This window comes from Chironomus tepperi, unplaced genomic scaffold (genome assembly GCF_022539635.2).
Source record: "Chironomus tepperi strain 1889 unplaced genomic scaffold, CSIRO-AGI_Ctep_v1 contig_323, whole genome shotgun sequence".
Classification (NCBI taxonomy): Eukaryota; Metazoa; Arthropoda; class Insecta; order Diptera; family Chironomidae; genus Chironomus; species Chironomus tepperi.
The window spans coordinates 292,005-313,178 of NW_027226445.1; the positions used below are offsets into that span (position 1 = coordinate 292,005).

The following is a 21,174-nucleotide window of genomic DNA, read 5'->3' on the forward strand; positions in this document are numbered from 1 at the left end:
TCCTTAGTCTTTTAATTTTCATAATTCATCCTTTATTGTCTGTTTTTTTTAGAGTAACCTTCAATATCAGTAGTTCTCTAATTGTGTGCTACGATCTGATAAAAGCTTCTATTTAAAAAAATTTTTAAACTTTTCACATTATAATAAAAATACTATCCGACATACTCATAAACTTTTTTTCGACCTTCAGGAATATTATTCACCATTTAATAGTTTCTGGTCGACAATTAGGTTTTATAAAAATTTTATTAAAAATAGTTCATACAATTATGAATATTAGGTGGAGTTCCAAATAACAATTTTCTTATCACCAATTTATGTTAAATAATAAATATAATTCAATTTTTTAATTTAAAGGCTGACAATTCTTTCCAAATGATGAAATATAATGTTAATAATGTAATGAAATTAATCATTTTGTTTTAAAAATATTGAGATAGAAATCTGCAGCATTGTTACATAAGTTGTGTAAAATCTGTCACATAATATTGAGCACGTTCTCTCACAGACTCTCGAATGATGTTCCCGCCATATCCAATAAAGAAATTAGCTGGAGGACAGGCTTCTGCAAAAATCAAAATAAATAGTTATTTTCGGACACATTAATCCAATAGAAAACAAATTACAAACCTAAATCAGTAGCTCCGTCACCAATCATAACAATAACTTGCTGATTATTTGAGATTAATTGACTGTTGTTGAAATCCCTAATTTGAGTAATTGCATCTCCTTTTCCGCCGCTTCGACTGAAATAAAATTAAATTAAATTTCAAACAGTGCACGTGGCATAATTTTTTTGTAAATTTCAACTTACCTTGTTGGTTGATTGATGTCGAATCCTGCATAATTGCCATTGTAATCAAAAAGAAGCTTGTTGGCAAATAAATTCGTTAGAGGAATACCAAGTTCTTTACAGACCTTTCAAAATAATGAAATATAAACATTATTATGTCAAATCAGTGATCATGCATGCTCTATTCTTACCGGATCTATCAGAGAATGAAAACCTCCGGAAATCAAATAGATCTTCTTGTTGAGACTATGAAGATAATCAATAAAGTCCCTAGAAAAAAGAACCAGTTTGTTAATTATGTAGTCAACAAAATAATATGCTTCAAAAAATCAATCAGCTGATTAAATGTCAAATTTGGGGTCAATTACTCATGTTTTTTTCAACTTACTTAATATGAGGAGATAATGTGCTTGGCTTTTCCACCAAAAATTGTCTAATTTGTGATTGAGTTGGCTTAATGATGTCCAATCGACGCCTAAGAGCTTCTTGGAATGTCATAGATCCACCCATCGCCTCTTTGGTCAAATTTGACACCTCTTCACCTTTTCCACAAAAATCGGCCAATTCATCAATTCCTTCCTCAATAATGACTGTCGAATCAACATCAAAGCAAACAACATCCGATGACTGAATGATTCTTTTAGCATCCAAAATACGCTTTGTTTTATTACTATCAGCTGATACTTTGGAACCGGTTGTTGTTGTTGAATTGATATTGCGCACTAATGACTGTATTTGAGGCATGGTTGTAGTTATTAATGAGTTTGAAGCATTTGTTGTCGATGAAGCGATCGCCACTAAACTGACAAACGATTTGTTCCAACTGCAATAATGCAAGTTCAAAAACACAATTAGTATGAGTTTTACTACCGTATGCATTTTTTTTAACTATTTAATTTATTATTGCATTTTTTTAAAAAAGTCGAGCAGGAATCACAAAGTCTAATATTTCACTGACGACGAATATTCTATCTTACCGATTCATTTTTGAAGCTGAATTTGAATTTCAGTTACTAAGTACAAAAATATATTAAATAGAGCACAGTCCCTTTAATTTGATTAAAATAAATCTATCACAAATTTTATTGGCCTTAATATTTTTAAAAAAATATATTATTAACAAAAATTGCACTGATCGACACGTTTATTGTTTCCACGAGTTTTCAATACTAAAAGTTGTAAAACTACTTGGACAACAGATTTTAATAGAATAAGTCTATAAAACTTGTTATCACTACTTTAAATACTTCACGAGAGTGATGCTGCTCAATTGATGTTTACTGCTTTATATACATCAGACTGAGAAGATGAAAAAGAAAGTACCAATATTGCGTTTTGTGTCTGGTATATAAGTAAACAAAATAACCATAGAAACAAATGAAAAATAATGAGAATTGAATAGGAATTAAGGAATGTCTGATAAGAATATGACTAAAATTATTATTATTTATAATTAGGTATTTCTTTGGTTTATGATTAACGTATTTTTCCATCGCATCTGCTATGTCATATAAGAATCACATGGACATTCAATAATTCTCGACCAATCATAAATTAATATATTTTGTACGAGGAAATTGCCGGATTAAGGTTGATGAATTGAACCTTAATTTTAATGATAATATTTTAATCATTTTTCAAGAAATTCAGATTGAACCAGAATTTAAAATTAATTGAAGATTACAGACATAAACATCTCACAAACGGTGTCATAACAACAAATCTGAATATTTGGGTTTCTAGCCATTCTATGCCTTATCAACTTTTTTTTTGATGATTTTATTGACCTCATTTATTTTTGCATGAAGTTAAATTTTCATTGAATAATTTGCAGCCTAAACAACAACTACATTAATCGGGAAATTTCTATTGTTTGAACCAGAATTTAAAATTGAATTTGAAGATTATAGACTCAAGTTTTATCTTCTACAAACTTGTCATAACAACAAATGAATGAATTTCTCTGAATATTTGAGTTTTCTAGCCATTCTATGCCTTATCAACTTTTTTTTTTTGATGATTTTATTGACCTCATTTATTTTTGCATGAAGTTAAATTTTCATTGAATAATTTGCAGCCTAAACAACAACTACATTAATCGGGAAATTTCTATTGTTTATTAAATGAATGAATTTCCTCTCATTATATACTCAAGTTTTATCTTCTACTCTCTCTCTGACTTTTATCAATCTCGTGAATTGGAACCTCATCTCCTTTCAAAGCAATTCATTGGATTTTTTAAAACAATTACCTGGTGACAACGTAAGGAAAGAGTCATTTCAAATACTTGCAAATGAAGTGGAAGGATTCACAACAAAGGTTTTGGGTTGCAACTGGAACACCCTAAATGATTCTATTTCAGAAAGAGTTTGTGCGCAAGTACTTTTGGAATATTTTCACGGTCACTTAGAAAAAACTGATCCAGAGGTCATTCGAAAAACTTGTTACCTATATCGCATAATATTTTTAAAACATTTACAGTTTAATTAACTTCCAAAAACTTTTAATAGTTAAGTTTCTCACCTATTTATAAACAATCGTCACAACGTCATAAGTTATTATTTGATTATTTTAAGTATTAAACGTAAACTCGTGATGTCTTTAACGTAATTCTTTTCTTCCTATATAAACACAAAGGCTAAAGGCTCATTTACGTTATGACATGTGTAAACGGTAAATGTTGTGATTTGATGGAAAATATTTTCGTACTTCTTATAAAGTCATAATAACAAGTTACTCGAACGAATGTGGAAAACAAACTAAAAAATAAATAACATACCTCCCTAGTAACTTCCACTGCACAAATTGATATGACTAAATTTGTTTATTCATTTTTTACAAACAAAAAAACTAGGAAATGCATTCTTACTGAATGAGTGTTTTCATCTATTCAGCACAAGTTCAGGAAATTTCAGCTCATTACTAATAATTTTGTTGTTGGAAGCCTGTGAACGTAGAATGAAAATTCAACTCATGTGACTATCTCCCCTGCAAGTTTTTATCAGCAGTTTTGTGAAAATAAGTACTTCTATTGCATTCTCGTACTTTAAAGCTGATTATCAAATGTCGATTACATATCAACATGTCTGTTGAAAAATATTCAACAAAAGGCAGGTCCATGGGATTAATGAACTATTTAAATCATCAGACGAGTGGCATGAGATTTTTGAAATAAATTTTTAAAGTCACACATGGTTCCGCGCTTGAATTGCCAACAAGAAAATTATCATCACCTGATTTTAATGAATTGAAAATATTTTATTTTTAATGTATATGCTAATATAATCAGTTGTTAGTTTCAATCTCCATAAATTAGAACTGAGATGAATTCATTAGCACATGTGTTTCCTTATGACTTGATAAAAGTAGTCGTCAATTACGTAGACTAGAAGTAAAAACTGCATTTTTCATACTCTATGAAACAATTAAGCATTCAATTCAGACAGTGGTTTTTAACTTTTATGTTATGGAACCGCTAATTGTTTTATTTTAAATTCAATTTAAAGACATGCTATACGTTACAGATTGCTTAAATTTTATCGGAGATATGTAATCACCTAGAAAACAACGCTGTCATATCTCATACCGATTTGATGTGCTGTATATGAAATAGTTTGAGAAACGCTGGTCTAACGTGATTGTAAACCTGATTGTATTAAGACAATGCTGTAATTTGCTGCAAAATTGTGAAATAGAAAAAATAAAAATTCTTAATATTTTACTTCTTTTTTTTTTATTAATTAATATTATTTTGCAGTTCTAACAATCAAATTTGTTTTGCATTTTTATGTTGAAGGTATTTTTCTCATTAATATTAACTTTATTTTCTTATGATTTTATTTATGATTCAATGCCTACATTTTATTTTGGGAAGTACGTTTCATCGTTCTTTTATCAAACTTATTGCAAGGATTTTGATTTCAAATTAATTAAAATAATGCTTGCTTCAATTTTCCTTTAGAAATTCGAAGCAAAATTCAAGTACCTATTATATTGGATATATCAAATAAAATAGAAAAATGTCGCAAAAATGTATCATTATAGGTGTATATTCTCGATATTTTGTTCTTTGTTTGTCAGGCATTATGTAATTGCTTTAAGTAGTAATCTAAGCGACTGAGCATGATAGCAGTTCATTTCCTGTGTAAGGGAATTCAGATATTTGGTGGGTATTAACGATAGTTTGCGTAGTAGTATCTAGGTTCATCAGTGGTGAAACAATATTGTAAAACTTCTAATTTTTTTTTTATTATTAATTATGTATCCATGATTTTCATTTAATATTTAAGATGATAGAGACCATACATTATATTAATAATGTTAATTATTGTGAATATTTCATTAATCATAATGATAATTTGAGTAGTGTTTTCAGCATTGTTTCCAACTTATCCGATCTTCTTATTATTATTTATATAAAACAAATATCGCATTAAGCCCCTACATATTCTTTATTAGAATAGATCCTTTAATGAATTTTTCAATACTAAAATATGATTAAATTCCCTACAAAAATTTTTTTTTTAAAGATTTTCTTCTAATTTTTTTATGATTTTGTTGTTTTGTTTTAGGAAATTACGACAAAACATACTAAGTCCAATTTTAATTTTTAGCTCTAATCACAATCAATGTTCCTAATGTTGGATCCACTCCACTTATAAGAATTCACTCTCAAAACTAGAATGCATAATAATAAAAACTAATCAAGAATGACGAAAATTCAATCAGGAAAAAAATTATAAATTGCTATGAATGCATATGTGTAAAATATATAGTTGCTAGGATTATTTTGTGCAAGCATAGAATATGTTGTTTATATCATATTGATAAAGTTTACATGAGTGCACAAAACGACTCTTTAACTATAATCTTATTATTGCATCTGGATGTAATTTTTGTATCAATTTTGGCATTTGAACTTGCTGGTGATCCATTAACTTTAACTTGTATATCACTTGCGTAATCAGAATCCGAGGCTTCACTTTTGATAGGCGAATCGCTTATGTCTGATTCGTCATCATCATTTTCACAATCATCATAAAGCTCACTGAGCTTTTGAAAATTTTCTATTCGAAATAAAGTTTCGAATGACTCGTTTTGCTTTTCTTGAAGCCATTTTTGGACAGCTGATGTAATAGGAAAATCATACAATGGATTAATAATTGGACTCTTTATATCAATTCCATCATCTAAAATCTTTAAATTTTCCATCAAATCACGTTCCAGTTCTGCAATATTCTTGCGATTTTCAAAAAAGTTTATATCATCAAAAACATCATTAGAATTATTTTCATCTTCTTGCTTCTCTTCTTCCTTCTCGATTTCAGCAATCTCTTGAGCAATTGATAAATCAATTTCAATACTTGTTCTGCTGGAAATTTCTTCATCACTTATATCAATGACTGCATCTTCAACATCCTTATATTTTTTATTGTCAGACGGTTGAGATGCTTCCACATTAAGTACCTTTAAAATTACTTCTTCTTCCTCAATTTCCTTTACTGGCTCCAACTCATTCACAACATTTAAATTTTCACATTCATTAACAGTAACAACATTGGATAATTCACATTCAATATTTGTATCCGATAAATTTTCTACCGAATATTCGGTTGCTGAGTCTCCATCCTCTTCGACAATTTCATTTATGGCTTCTTCCTCATCTACGATTTTTTTATTCTCAGATGAATTATTTCCAAATTCTGGCTCGATGATTTCGAAGCCATCCTGTTGTTTTGTCATCAAGAAATTCTTCTTCTTATTCTTTTTGCCTTTTGCATTTTTCTTTGCTTTCGAATTATTTGATGTTTGCGGCGTAGATTTTGATATTTGAGGTTGTTGCGTAGTCTTTTTGGTGCTAATATTTATTTTTTCTTGAATTACTTCAATGGGTTTAGCTTCTTCTTGAACGATTTCTGTATTAACTTCAAATACATTACCAATTTTAGTTTCGTCAGAGTTATTTGAGTTTAAAAGGCCATTATCAGTATCCTTTAAAACTTTGATTTTCTTCCCATTTTTAATAATGTTCCATTCGTCATCAACTTTAGTATTATTAGATGGATTTAATTGAATTTTCGATGTAGACACTAAATTTATATTTTGTTGTTCCATTGACTTGATTCCTTCAATAATTTCTTTTTTGGTTACACGTCCATTTGATATTTTGGATGTGTGACTAGTTTTGTTTTTTGTAGGCAATTCGCCTTTTGTTTTTGGTACACTCTGATTTTGGAGATCATTATTTAATTTTGCTGGCACATCATTATTTGATTTTGGAGTTTCCTGCTCTTTTTCTTCATCCTTTGATTGAATGTCACGTGGATAGAATTCTTGAACATTAACGTTCAAGTTTGAATGCGATGTTGTCTCATTAGCCTAAAGACATAATTTTTTTTTAAAAGAAATAAAATGTACAACATGTCTCAAGGTGTGAACACTGTGAATAAATTAACTTACATTTTTATCTACATTCATTTTATGGTATTTCGAGTTATAATGATACTGATTGTAATTGTAATGATTATTGTGATGGTACATCCATCCATTATGATGTCTTGGTGTATATCGTCTGTTTGAATACGTTGTTGAATTTCCAACATCATCGTCTGAGTAATCAGTTGTTGTTTCAGTGGAACGAGACGGATGGGAATTTCGTGCACTTAAAAACCGCTTGCGTCTCTTCAGTTTTGTTTGACGATGATGAGGAGGCATTCCATTATAATAACACAAGCCATTATAAAAACCATTGCCGTATGTCGGATACACATAACCGAATTCTAATTCAATAAATTATTCGTTAATCAAAAACTAATCTTTTAGTATTATCTTTAATATTTTAGCTTACCAGGATAAAAGGGCAAATATTGTTTTGATAACTGCTCATTCACTGAGTTTTCATTTTGTTCCGTTTGCTCTTGTTTTGCATCTTTTTCGTCACTCTATCAAAAGAAAAATAAAGTATTCAATTAGATTAATCAAAAAACTATACTCATGTGTTCATGATTGATACACTAAAATAAAAGGCAATAAATAGAGAGTTTAGAGGACCTCTCTACTTATTTTGAGAAGAGAATTTTTAAATCGTTATTTAAATTATTTTTAGACAATTTACTCGTAACTTTTACATCTGTAGTTCTCATCATATAAGGTGGATATTGTTTTAGTATGGGAAATTTTCATCTGTGATTTCTTTGGCGTTAAATAAAGGGAAAAAAATTAATTTTGAAAATACGATTAAATAAGAATTTTATGTCTAATGATTCCCATAATTTCATTTGATTGGAAGATCAACAGAAAGAAATGAAACGAAAATGTTTTATGCGAACACACGCGACCACAAGTTTTTCAGTCATCACATTTTGGACTTAAAATATTTATGCGAATCAAGAGTTTTAAATAAAAAAGATAATATTATGGTCAATGTGTAAATGCGACATTTCCCACAATACATTAAAAAAACAAAAGAACATCGCATAAAATGCACATAACGTGAATGAAATTGTAGAGAAAGAGAAAAAAAAATGAAAAGGAAGGTCAAAAACAATTGCATGTTGAAAATATTCATCACCACACACATGTGCATACTTTGAAAAATGATGCATCATTTCTTTCATTTAATGCACAAAAAGAAATATTTTTGAGAGAATACTTTACATAATGGAAATTTGCTTTGTATCTCTTCGTGGGGACTATAAATTAGTCAATTTTAGAAAATATTTTTAAAATAATACCACATAACAACATGCTATATTTAAAAATACCTCCGCTTCCTCACGTTGACTGCTGTTGCTTGTTGCATCTTCGCTTGACATTCTAGCACCCTGAAATAGAGTAAAAGAAGAAAACCTTCATATATACTTCTCGAATATATCGTGACTTTCTTTTTTTTAATTCATTGATGATAAAAAAAGAAGCATTTTTGGTGTAAAACAGTTTTTAGCTCTACGATGATAATCAAAACATAAATAGCAGAAACTCATTTTATCTTCACGAACTCATATTCTGTTATCTCTTTTTCTTCTTTTCTTTAAAAATGTACATTTTCTTCAAAAAAGCGATCCAGTTAGCTTAACGTAATGATGAAAAAATTTGAGCATGTTAACTAGAAATGCAAACAGTGAGAACGGAAACTCAAAAACTATATTTTACAAAGATATGGTTATACTGTTTTCTTATGTACTGTCTATTGATATATGAATGAGGTTCAAATTCAAAAAAATATTGAGTTACTACTTAGAGGTATAAAAAGGATCTTTATCCTACGAGAGTGAGAAATTTTTCCTTCAGATAACAAATTTATAAGACCTCATGTGAACAAACGACTTGAAAATAAAAAATTCAAAATGACTTGTGAACATCAAATCAGGTATATATTAATATAATATCAATTGCAAATATAAGCTTATATAAGTTTTACTCAAAATTGTTTTGAAGCATCAATAGAGCATCTAGAAAATTATTTTATTTTCATGTATGTAAAATAGATAGGTAATTGGATATGCATGATAATTTAATTTTGATAACGAAATTTTCCAATTAAACTCATGCAAAACTATGACTATAAAATGACTTGAATTCTAATGAAATTACATCTAGTATCGAATCAAACTAAATACTAAAAAGAGAACCGACAAAATGCCAAAGTTTGCATTTTATTACGTTTTTTTGACATTAGGTTTACTGCTTTTCACAAACGTTGTCCATTGTGAAGAAAACGCTTACGACATTAAGTATGACAATATTGATATTGACGAGATATTGAAGAGTGAGCGATTGCTAACAAATTATATCAATTGCTTGATGGAAGAAGGTCCATGTACTGAAGATGGACGTGAATTAAAGGAAACTCTACCTGACGCAGTGGCAACTAATTGCTCAAAATGTTCCGAGAAACAAAAGGCTGGTAGTGATAAAATCATGCATTTCATGTAAGTTAACATGTAATCTAATAAATTAAATTTGTTAATGCAAATTTTTATAGCATTGACAACCGTCCTGAGGAATGGGAAAAATTAGAAGCAAAATATGATCAAAGTGGCTCGTACAAACTAAAATATTTAAATTCTAAGAAGGAAAGCGACTAATACGCTAAATATATATTTGACAATCAGTACATTTTTTTTTTTGACGAAATATCATATTTTCTATGTAAAATGCTTATCTATTTATCTTGAAGCACCATCAGAATTAGATAAAAAAAAAATAAATACTTACATTTTCTTCTTCAGCAATTGAGCTGTTTGCTTTCACACCTTCATTTTCAGACTTCTCATTCGATTCAACTGATTCAACACTGTCATCTCGAGGATCTTCTGAATCGGTCTTTTCAGAAGTTAACGGTACTTCTGTGTTTGGAGCCATAAAAAATGGATCATATTGGTACGGATAAGGCATCAAATAAACAGGAGAAGTTGCTGATGATGTGTTTGGATAGTAATTATATCCATTATACATTGCTGCTTTATTAGTATGAAATTGAAAAGTTAGGAATTTTATTTAAAAGTTAACGATCTTAATACTTACGAATAACCAGTATTCCATTTTCATCATAATAGTAGCTAGGGTAATAAAGTGGAGCAGTATAATCCATTCCATCTATTTGTCCATAATCCATTGAGGGAGTTGTTGACGGTGATAATGTGCTTACACTTGATTCTTGGTCACTATTCGTTGTTGTGATAGAACTGTTTGGTGCAGTAGAATCAGTTGTTGTAGATACAACAGCAGGTTGTGATACAGTCTTATTATTCATCCGTGACAGGTAGCCTTTTTTGAACAAAACGTCCTGACGAGGAGTTGTTATGCGCGTGTACTCATCTATGTAATGGAATTTCATTTACTTAGCTTTTTAATTACAAAGGAAATAAAAACTTTTCCATGCTTACCCTCATTAAATTTTATAGATTCAGTTGTAATTGTAGGAACATCTTTACATTCAGATGATCCATTTTCTTCAGGTTTCTTGTTGTCTTTTAAAGTTGCTGAGGCAGTTGTTGGAAATTTATGAGTACGATGCGAGCCGAATGGAACTTTTGATAGAGATATTTTAGCAGCACTTCGTTGATTGTAATAATTTTCCTTATTGTTATAGCTGCTTCGCGTTTTAGAATTATGAATATTATTTCTATTTGTTGATATATAATTTGTATGATCACCAAGTATTTGTGAATATTTATGTGGAGTTTCTGCTGAATTATGTTGAGTGTCAATATCATTCAATTTAGTATCCGAAATGTGGGTTTCATCTTTATCTTTATTAAAAATAATCATTGAGGGTTGGAATAAGGAAGGAAAGAAATGAAACAGAACGAAGAAAAAAATTATTTCTCTATAAAAATCAATAAAATAAATTTCACTATGGAAATTGCTTTCTTTGACAGTTGAAAATAACAAAGTTTAGTCTAGTGAAAGGTGCACAAATATTTCTCCTACGTGCTTCACACAAAAGAGAACATTTTAAACAAAATGATAGCTCTTTATTTTCAAAATTAGAAATAGATTACAAAATAATGCGATTGCATAATCGAAAAAAAGTATGTACATTTTTGACCGGCTTTTTTTTATCAATCCTTCCTTTTCTTCATACAGGAATTAATCACCGAAAAAAAATGACAAATGAACATTTAATTTAATTTTGATGAAGATTATAGAACATCACAGCTTACGAGATAAGCTGTGTATATAAAAAAAATATTTCTTCTTTTCTTTTTAAATATTTCACAATCAAGGCAATTTATTGCAGTAAGAATTTTAATACAGCTATTAACATTGTATCTTTTTTCGGGTGTTCTGGTCTAACAAGCATTCCTGACTTTAGAAAGCGTATTACATTGCATAGATTATTATGTCTGGAGAATTTCCTAGACTGAAGGTCAATGAACTTTTGCAATTTTTCCGGCTCTATTGGAATTTTCTCTTCCTTTTCTCTGACATATATTTGAGGTGACTAATAAACATTTAGCGGTGTTTTGTTGTTGTTACTAATTTAAATATTCACATGATTTTTTTTTGTGAGACGCGAATTGAAAATATATAATTATATACTCGCGAAAAAGATTTTACGTAATTTCTTTAGCCTTCGCCACCTACTATAGTACAAATCATCTCGTTCTTTTCTCACTCTTTTTTTCTTGTGATGTCACTGTATGCTAAGATTGTTTTGAACGAATATATAACTTATATGACAAAAGAATAACTTTTCACCTTTCTTACAATGTAATTATTATTAGGAACAACATACAAGGCTAAACAAACAGCTCTACTTAGCAACAACCGCAAAATATAATGCACAATTGTACTAACTTATAGAGAAAAATATTTTCAAGACATGTGACCCATCTTTTTCAATCTAATGCGTAAATTCATAACACAAGTACAGAAGAAAATTTTTCTCCACTTTACCGGCTCAATTTTTACACATAAATTTTTATTTTAAGCATTAACTCTGTACAATATTTATTTTAAAATGTGTTAACCATTGTTTTGTATCACTTTTAGCTTAATTATTCTATTAAAATCATTTAAATTCAATATCCTTACCTTTAGAGCCATCAATTGAAAATGTTCGCCATCGAGTTTTCTTGTTTTTCCCCATAATAATGGAAAGCGAGACTGTTTTTTGTTGGAACTTCCAAAATGTATGTAAACTGTGCACAACTCAAATACTCATATAAAATGTTTCTTTATTTGTATGTGTGAGTTGTATATTACGTAAATTTTCTATTAAGCACGTGTTTCTCTCAAACAAGCAATGTCAGTTAATGATTTTTTTTTTGTGTGATTTTCTTGCTGCCTCTTGCTTGCAATCCTTCTTAAATAATTTGGCAATGTAATGATAAATAAAATTGCATTGACTTGTTTCCACCAATCATAAATATTATGATTTAAATAATGAACTATTTACTGCTTAAAGTTCTTATTTCGGGAAAAAAGTATCGTGTTATGTAAGCAGTTTTCGGTAATATTTTTTTCATTCATAAACTTTTTCTCGATTTATGCAAGTTTATGCACTTTTGATATTTAAATCGTTTCCTATATTATTCTTTATTATCGATTATTCTCTCATTCAAGCAGTTTTTCTTTTCGGTTATTTGATGTATTTGTTTTAAAAAAAAGTCTGATATAAATTTTCACGGGGATTATGTACAAAAATTTTAAAAATATTTATTATAAAAAAAATTCGACTTTAGAGGCACTAATTTAATATGATAATTCACAAATACGAACTGAATGAAATGAAAGGAACAAAAACTTTAAGGAAATTGAGAAATTTCTATGACAAAATTCCGTTCTTTAAAGGCAATGAGTTGTGCTATCTCTTCGTTTGTCGAATAAAGACTGACTGAATGAATACAGAAGTTTACACTTTACACAAGAGAATCAAAAGAAAAAAATGTGTATCAGTTCCATTTTCTACTCATTTCATTATTTTTCTTCCTTTCCGTTTCATTATTGATTTTCTTCTTCAATTCATGCATATTTATTTATTTTCCCTTTTTTCTTTTCCTTTATTTCTATACTTTTCTATACAAACTATAAAAATTTTATGCCGGTAAGGCAAGAATGTTGAATGTCTTTTTTTTTACGTTTATTATGCATTTATATAATTTTTTGTTTTGTTAAAGAATTAATGATGGAATAAACGATAAGGTGTATGTATTAAAACAATTCCGTGTTCATCACACGCATCAATAACTGCTTGATCATTCGTAGATCCAGCGGGTGATCCAATGAACTTTACACCACTCTATATGTATAAAAAAAGTAGAACAACGCATTAATAAATTTGATTACATTATCATTAATCAGTACATTTCTAGAAAATAGAAAGTTTACGTACCAATTTGGCGCGATCAATGTTGTCTCTAAAAGGGAAAAAGGCATCCGATGCTAACGAAACATTATTTAATTTCTTAATCCATTCAAGTCTTTCATCATCAGTCAGTAATTTCGGAATGTTTTCTTTCTCAAACATTGATTCGAATTGTTTTATTGTCATATCTTGCCCGATTGTTCCGTTGACAAAATTGTCAATTACATTAGACATTTCTGCACGTTTAACTCCTTGTTTGAACTTCATGGCTAAAACTTTTGGATGATGACGGAGCCACCAAATATTTGCCTTTTCACCAGCTATACATTAAAATTTGAAATGGAATTAAGGAATCAGACATTAAATAAATTATATTACCTAAACGAGTACAATGAATTCTACTCTGTTGACCAGCGCCAGATCCGATTATTTGACCATTTTTAGCATAGCATACAGAGTTACTCTGTGTATATTTTAAAGCAATTTGTGCAACAATTAAATCTCTCAATGCATCAGATGGCAGCTCTTTATTTTTGGAAACGATTTGCGAAAATACTTTCTCGTCGATTAAAGCATCATTTCGCTTTTGTTCCAATTGAAGGCCAAATAATGTTCTTCTTTCAAGATCATTTGGCACATAATTTGGGTCCATTTGAAGAATGCAATAATTACCTCCTTTTTTCTTCTTTAGAATTTCGAAAGCTTCATCGTCATAACTTGGAGCAATAATTCCGTCAGATACTTCACGCGAAATAATTTTTGCTGTAATTACATCGCATTTATCGGATAAAGCAACGAAATCCCCAAAGGATGACATTCGATCAGCACCACGTGCACGAGCATATGCAATTGCAATTGGTGACAGCATATCATAAAGATCGTCGACCATGCAAACTGAGGCTTCCTCTTTACTTAGAGGAATACCAACACTTGCACCAGAAGGTGAGACGTGCTTAAATGACGCAGCAGCAGGCAAATTTAAAGAAGTTTTCAGTTCTTTTACCAATTGCCAAGCATTTAACGCATCACATAAATTAATAAACCCAGGTGCACTATTTAGCACTTTCAAAGGCAATTTCTCGAGTGTAGTAAAGATCTGAGCTGGTTTTTGATGTGGATTCATGCCATATCTCAAATTAATTTGAGAAGTACCCGATGAAAAATTCTTTCGGAAATAGTCGGATATAACTGAGTCATAATCAGCAGTATGTGTAAATGCTTTTAGAGCCAATAATTGTCTTGTTGATTTCTGTGTATCACCAAATTGATTTATTTCTTCTAGAACTTTGCTGTAATCATTTGGATCACAAATTACAGTAACTCTTTCATGATTTTTTGCTGCTGCGCGTAAAAGAGTAACTCCACCAATATCTATATTTTCAATGGCATCAGATAAAGTGGAATTTTCTTTTGAGATTGTTGCAGAAAAAGGATATAAATTGCAAACAACGAATTGAACAAATTTATAGTTCATTCGACTCATGTCTGCAACATCTGATTCAATGGTCCTTGATAATATTCCTGCATGAACAGCTGGATGCAAAGTTTTAACTCTACCCGAAAGCATCTCTGGTGCTCCTGTGATTTCCGAAACATCCATGCATGCCAAGCCTGCTTCTTTGATCAATTTTGATGTTCCTTAATATAAACTTTATGTTAAAATGTATTTTTCTAATAGTGGAATTTATTAAGATTTACCTCCACTTGCTGTTATTTTCAATCCCTTCTCGATCAATCCTCGAGCAAGTTCAATCAATCCAGTCTTATCACTGACGCTTATTAAGGCCAATCTCTCAGATGCCATTATTATCAACAATCGGTTGTCTGTTCAAATTAAATAAGGAAAAAAAAAACAAATAACTTCTGAGGAGTTCAAGGATTATCATGCTGTTTATGCGTTTAATGAAATAAATGTGCATCCTGATGTGCATATTTATCTCAAAATAAATATAAACAAACGAATCAACAAGCCCAAAAAATTCTTACCCGCGTGTAATTAAAAATTTAGCAATATATTGAATGAGGAAATATCTTCAATTGATACTACTTATTTCTTTGAGATTCTATATGCTAATGACGCAGAGCATCAATTTGTTTCTTTATTATTTAATTTAAAAAAATTAAATATCTCGAGCACGTTGCGCGTTATATTCACCACAGTAAAATTTTAAATCGTTTACAACCGTTTAAAAAAAACATTAAATTTAAATTCACCATAAACAATCAATTTGAGATCCAGAATAAAATTAAGTACTTCAATTATGAAGTCCTCAATACATATCATTATATGCATAATTCATGATCTAAAACCTGTGCTTACTATTTATTCGATAAATAAAAGAGGGAATATATAGTGTCTATTGAAAATTTTATTTCTAAAGTAATTTATTTAAATCTATTGTTTCGTACGAGGAGTTGCTGGAGATGACAAAACTCCTAAAAGCTGACAGTCTGCTTCCATTAATGTTAAATCTTTTGCTGACCCCAAAAATCTTGATGAAATCTCTAAATCTTTAATTCGAAGCTTTACTCTAGCGCCTCTCACATAAGCAGATGGATTTTTAATAGGTCTTGTGCAAACACAATGAAATTTCCATCCAAAATCAATGTAAAGGTCGTCATCAACAATATGAAAGATCTTGCCAACAACAACTTTATTTACTGGATCTCCTAACTAAAAATATATTGTTAAGTTGAATAAGGCTTTATCGAAAATATAAATGTACTTACTTCAACAAACTTGGAATTTTTAAAAAGAGTCGCAAATGGAAGATCTGGTTCCTTCAATTTTTCTATCTGTTCCGGCATATTAAATTTTTCGAATGCTTTTGCAAATCCACCTTTTTCTTGGCTACTTTTTATGACTTCTTCATTATTTTCGATATTTTGAGTATAACATCGAATGACAGTAATTGAAGAACTGTACAAACTTCTAATTAAGTTGGTATTTTGAAGCGGTCTATTAACTAAGCTTAGCATTTTAAACAATTTAATTAAATTTCCTTCTGAATATTTTCACGATGTTTTTACCTCATTTTTCGGAATTTCTTTATATTGTTCATATTTTGTCTGTGTGTCTTTTATTCAAACCAATTTTGACCTTCTCATTTCACCATGTTTTATTAGTCATGTCATGTAAATTTAACAACTGAACCAATCTTAATTTTTAACAGACATCATTTAAAAATCAGCGGAGCATGCCACTAAGTATATATTTTTTCAAATTATTTTTTTCGTTACTTTTTAAAAATATTACCCATTATTATTCCCTGAAGCTACATACAAAGCTAATTTATATCAAATAATTTTCTGTGCTCTTTTATGCTTAGAAATAGCGCTTTTGTTAGTCTAGTAATTACATCTATATAAGTTGTTTACTTTTGAATTTGCTCTAGAGTTGGAAATATAAAAATAAATGAGCATCAACAAAAAAATTTTGTACTTAAATTTTAGATGATTTTATGAGTTTAAAATTGAAATTATAATTTATTTTAAAGTTTAATTAAGTAGACCAACGATTTAGAAAGAAACAGAAATTTAACATAAAAATATTATGTCGACGCATTAGCAATACAAAACTGTTAAAATTCAAATATATTCAATCACGTGTTCAGCAAGATTTCCCTATTTCTTGATCAAATGAGTACCTATATTCCCTAATTTACGTTATTTTTAATGGACACTTTTTATTGAAATTAAGTATCAAATAGATGTATTTTAAAATATGAATCAATGTTCTATAAATTCTTGTGAATAAAAATACTTAATTGTTACTTTCATATCGACGCTTACTCCATCTATTACTGAATCAAAGAAAATATCAAAGTTTTATTTGTCCTTAAAAAAGCTTAAAGGAGATTTTTCCTTTAAATTAGTGAATTTATATTTTTAGAGTGAAATTCTAGTCAATTATTTATTAATTATATTAAAATAACATTATAAAATTATCATGAGTGTCACAAAACTTGCCAGTTTCGCAAGAAACATTCAATTACATTCACAAAGGATTATTACATCACTTTTCCACTCTTCTTCATTAAATCCTGAAAGTCAAAGGAATGAAAATCCAAATTTTCTATTGAAAATCCCATCCAGATATTATTCAGATGATTCATCACTTATATCCAAACTGAAAAGTTATTCAGAACGAGTTAAATTTTATGATAGGTCAGGACCAGATGAAAGGTAATAAATAATATTTTATTCACCTGCAAATAGTTAACTAATTTCTTCTGTACACTGTTGTACACAAGTTTCAATAAAATAACACAGCACACACAAAAACTCATGAAACGTGATTCACAGTATTTTCAAGAAGGAGACACGATCGATCAGTAAGATGAAAATAAATTTTGTCGAATTGTGCATATGCAGAAATGAGAAACAACAACCTGTTTGATAGTTTATGACTTTATACTTTATAATTCAAATAGACTATTATATTTATCATTTCTCATATGCATCTATCTATCTATGCTTGTCTGCACATTATTTTCATAAATAATCCGATCTTTTTACTATTAATTTTATTCTAAAAATAAGACGAACTCATATGATCAAAATTTACATTATTAATTCTCGGCTGACTATTAAAGAAATGCGCAAGCAAACATTTTATGTCAACAAGATTTTTTTCTATAAAAGCCTCAAAAAATTTATCATGCCTGCATATCAAAATCGTGTGACAAATCAGAAGGTTGATAATTCTGTAAATAAAGTGTCAAAATTTATTTTAAAGGAACAAAAATGTCGAAATCAAAAGACATTACAAGTGATATTCAAAAAGATCACTTAATTAAGCTCTTATCGAGATTCATGAGGTATAATTAAATAGTTCCCATGCATGTGCTTTATATAACATAGTCATATATTTAACATACATAACACTTACATTATTACCAATTCCATTATAAAAATTTATAAATTATTTAAAAAAATATAACAGGATTACTTGTGAGTAAGTTGAATCGAAAATAGAGCGTTTCCATTCAGAAAATTATTAAATTATATTTTTCATTATTTTTATTTAATTGCATTTAGTCAACGAGAGGCTGATCAAAAAAATGTTGAAGACACGTTGTTTGATATGTTTAAGAGTGAGTCAACAGGACTATTGCCAATGGGACGTTTTTTGGCTGCATTGCGAACAACAGGAATAAGAAGAACTGATCCTCGGATTATTGAAATGATGGAAAATTTGAAAAAAGTATTTAAAACTAACAACTATGAAGGCGGAAGTCCAGAAACATTGAATTTAAATCGGGAAACTTTTAAAGCGTAAGTCATTACTATTCTCACTTGTATATGACGTCTTAATTTATTTTACCTCGTTTTTCTTCATCATCAATAGAGTTATCGAACCCAATATTGTATTGATAGCAAGAGCATTTCGTCATCAATTTGTGGTACCCGATTTTTTAAGTTTCACCAAAGATATCGAAGAAATTTATTGGAAGTGTAAAAGTAATACGGATGGGAAAGTTGCCTCATACATTCCTCAACTGGCAAGAGTATCACCTGACTATTGGGGTGTTTCTGTCACCACAATCGATGGTCAGCGCTTTTCTATCGGAGATGTTCACGTCCCATTTACACTTCAGAGTTGTAGTAAGCCTCTAACTTATGCAGTTGCATTGGAATGCTTGTCTCAAGAAATTGTTCATAAATATGTTGGTCAAGAACCGTCTGGAAGGAATTTCAATGAACTAGTTTTGGATCATAACAAACAGCCACATAATCCATTGATAAATGCTGGTGCAATTCTTGTTTGCTCATTGATGCAAACTTTAGTTCATCCGGAAATGACCCTAGCCGAAAAGTTTGATTTTACACAGAGCTGGTTCGAACGCATGGCTGGAGGAGAAAATTTTGGTTTTAATAATTCAATCTTTTTATCTGAACGAGAAGCTGCTGATCGAAACTATGCTCTAGGATTTTATATGCGCGAGCATAAAGTTTTTCCTGACAAGACAAATTTACGCGAATGTCTAGACTTTTATTTTCAAGTAAGTTCCACATGTTTTCAGAAAAACTCATTGACGTAAAATGCTTATATCAATATTGTGATATTTATCTCTGATCGTGATCGTTGTCACACTTGTTTACTTTACATTTAGATATGTTCGATGGAAACAACTGCCGATTCTATGTCAGTCGTGGCGTCAACTTTAGCAAATGGTGGAATTTGTCCCATAACGGAAGAAAAGGTACTAATTTTTTTAAAATTTAAATTTTCATTTTTGGTAATCTCATACGATTTCACATATAGATATTTAGACCTGATGTTGTACGCGATGTTCTTTCCTTGATGCATTCTTGTGGAATGTATGACTATTCGGGACAATTTGCGTTCAATGTTGGTCTTCCTGCAAAATCTGGAGTTTGTGGTGGAATATTGTTAGTTATTCCAAATGTTGCTGGTATTTTCGCATGGAGTCCACCACTTGATACATGTGGTAATTCAGTCAGAGGAGTTCAGTTCTGCAAAGAACTTTTAAACGTCTTTAATTTTCATCGATATGATAATTTGAAGCATGCAACAAATAAGAAAGATCCAAGAAGACATCGATATGAGACAAAAGGACTTTCAATCGTAAATTTGCTCTTCTCTGCTGCTTCTGGAGATGTTACAGCATTGAGGCGACATAAATTGTCAGGGATGGACATCACACTGAGGTATTAATTCAAATTTATTTAACTTTTGTTTGTTTAACGGATTTATTTTGTCGCTTTGACTTAAAAAGTGATTATGACGGAAGAACAGCACTACATTTAGCTGCAGCTGAAGGACATCTCGATTGCGTTAAATTCTTATTGGAGCAGTGTCAAGTTCCGCACAATCCAAAAGGTAATCAATAAATGATTAATGAAGTTGAAAATACAATTTTTAATTAAATTATTAGATCGATGGGGAAATACGCCTTTAGACGAAGCGGAAACATTTAACCATGACAAGATAGAAACGTATTTAAAAGAGTACGAAGCAGGAAAAATAAAAAGTAATGATAAGGATAAATCAGAAATTAATTCACAGCCCATATTTTCACTCAATATGGTAACAAACAATTTTCAATAATTAAGCAATAAAGATTATGCATTTTTGATCATTTCAGCATGAAGTTTTAAACAAATCAGATTCGAAAGACAGTTTATATGATAAGAGTGAATCATCTTCACCAATTCCTCCCTCCAGTGACAGTGGTGATAAGCTGCTTTAAATTAGTTATATCGCTTTTGCAAGGAGTTCCAACTTTTTCGTGGAACAACAATAAATTAAATAAGTTTAAACTAAAATAAAATTGATCCAAGCAGCAGGCTAAAGCACAAAGGTTGGACACCACTATTTAATGTAATTTAACGGACAATTACGGAATTCTTCATAAATGATGTCATTAGTGAATGAATTCTAAAATATTTGACAATAACTTATTATTAGCCATTGTTTAATAATTATTCAAAATTTGATGACAATAATTCGATGTTAAACGTTATGTTAAATAAACAAATTATATTAGAAAATTAGAGAAAGTTTTTTTTAATTTTATAAAAAAAAATATTTTATTAAGAC

General features: G+C 29.7%; 6 protein-coding genes and 1 long non-coding RNA gene across 13 annotated transcripts; 3 read left to right on the forward strand and 4 right to left on the reverse strand.

The window, feature by feature from the left end:
• Nucleotides 1–3: 3 nt before the first annotated feature.
• Nucleotides 4–3,698, reverse strand: aay (phosphoserine phosphatase). Of its 4 annotated transcripts, none has more exons than XM_070643645.1 (6): nucleotides 3,573–3,698; nucleotides 1,182–1,616; nucleotides 985–1,063; nucleotides 815–918; nucleotides 631–746; nucleotides 4–565 (listed from the first exon to the last, which is right to left on the reverse strand). In XM_070643645.1, the coding sequence occupies exons 2-6, from the start codon at nucleotides 1,535–1,537 to the stop codon at nucleotides 456–458; spliced, it is 765 nt and encodes a 254-aa protein (XP_070499746.1). In that variant the 5' UTR covers nucleotides 1,538–1,616; nucleotides 3,573–3,698; the 3' UTR covers nucleotides 4–455. The 4 variants fall into 4 exon arrangements, with proteins under 4 accessions (XP_070499746.1, XP_070499745.1, XP_070499744.1 ...); XM_070643644.1 differs by lacking the exon at nucleotides 3,573–3,698 and adding an exon at nucleotides 3,317–3,537; XM_070643643.1 differs by lacking the exon at nucleotides 3,573–3,698 and adding an exon at nucleotides 2,581–2,630.
• On the forward strand, nucleotides 3,162–4,514 carry LOC139093047 (uncharacterized). The gene is made up of 2 exons (XR_011544665.1): nucleotides 3,162–3,466; nucleotides 3,648–4,514. It is a non-coding gene; the product is annotated as an uncharacterized lncRNA (long non-coding RNA).
• On the reverse strand, nucleotides 4,510–12,878 carry LOC139093041 (putative uncharacterized protein DDB_G0282499). 2 transcript variants are annotated; one of them, XM_070643639.1, is made up of 8 exons: nucleotides 12,335–12,878; nucleotides 10,681–11,046; nucleotides 10,319–10,612; nucleotides 10,010–10,251; nucleotides 8,557–8,616; nucleotides 7,641–7,734; nucleotides 7,253–7,572; nucleotides 4,510–7,171 (listed from the first exon to the last, which is right to left on the reverse strand). In XM_070643639.1, the coding sequence occupies exons 1-8, from the start codon at nucleotides 12,387–12,389 to the stop codon at nucleotides 5,627–5,629; spliced, it is 2,976 nt and encodes a 991-aa protein (XP_070499740.1). In that variant the 5' UTR covers nucleotides 12,390–12,878; the 3' UTR covers nucleotides 4,510–5,626. The 2 variants fall into 2 exon arrangements, with proteins under 2 accessions (XP_070499740.1, XP_070499739.1); XM_070643638.1 differs by having other exon boundaries at nucleotides 10,010–10,254; nucleotides 12,335–12,875.
• On the forward strand, nucleotides 9,431–9,879 carry LOC139093046 (ejaculatory bulb-specific protein 3-like). Its single transcript, XM_070643646.1, has 2 exons — nucleotides 9,431–9,723; nucleotides 9,777–9,879. The coding sequence occupies exons 1-2, from the start codon at nucleotides 9,431–9,433 to the stop codon at nucleotides 9,877–9,879; spliced, it is 396 nt and encodes a 131-aa protein (XP_070499747.1).
• Nucleotides 12,879–13,255: 377 nt separating the features above from the next.
• Nucleotides 13,256–15,751, reverse strand: LOC139093043 (bifunctional purine biosynthesis protein ATIC). The gene is made up of 5 exons (XM_070643641.1): nucleotides 15,594–15,751; nucleotides 15,306–15,431; nucleotides 13,986–15,245; nucleotides 13,635–13,927; nucleotides 13,256–13,541 (listed from the first exon to the last, which is right to left on the reverse strand). Exons 2-5 carry the CDS (start codon nucleotides 15,409–15,411, stop codon nucleotides 13,422–13,424), a joined length of 1,779 nt encoding a protein of 592 aa, XP_070499742.1. The 5' UTR covers nucleotides 15,412–15,431; nucleotides 15,594–15,751; the 3' UTR covers nucleotides 13,256–13,421.
• A 251-nt stretch (nucleotides 15,752–16,002) lies between these two features.
• Nucleotides 16,003–16,586, reverse strand: mRpS28 (mitochondrial ribosomal protein S28). Its single transcript, XM_070643671.1, has 2 exons — nucleotides 16,338–16,586; nucleotides 16,003–16,281 (listed from the first exon to the last, which is right to left on the reverse strand). Exons 1-2 carry the CDS (start codon nucleotides 16,584–16,586, stop codon nucleotides 16,003–16,005), a joined length of 528 nt encoding a protein of 175 aa, XP_070499772.1.
• Nucleotides 16,587–17,511: 925 nt separating this feature from the next.
• Nucleotides 17,512–21,110, forward strand: GLS (glutaminase). Of its 3 annotated transcripts, XM_070643684.1 has the most exons (9): nucleotides 17,512–17,792; nucleotides 18,553–18,564; nucleotides 18,648–18,884; nucleotides 18,958–19,612; nucleotides 19,724–19,813; nucleotides 19,876–20,282; nucleotides 20,351–20,454; nucleotides 20,510–20,661; nucleotides 20,720–21,110. In XM_070643684.1, the coding sequence occupies exons 1-9, from the start codon at nucleotides 17,557–17,559 to the stop codon at nucleotides 20,822–20,824; spliced, it is 1,998 nt and encodes a 665-aa protein (XP_070499785.1). In that variant the 5' UTR covers nucleotides 17,512–17,556; the 3' UTR covers nucleotides 20,825–21,110. The 3 variants fall into 3 exon arrangements, with proteins under 3 accessions (XP_070499785.1, XP_070499786.1, XP_070499787.1); XM_070643685.1 differs by lacking the exon at nucleotides 18,553–18,564 and having other exon boundaries at nucleotides 17,513–17,792; XM_070643686.1 differs by lacking the exons at nucleotides 17,512–17,792; nucleotides 18,553–18,564 and adding an exon at nucleotides 18,180–18,427 and having other exon boundaries at nucleotides 20,720–21,109.
• The last annotated feature ends 64 nt before the right edge of the window (nucleotides 21,111–21,174 follow it).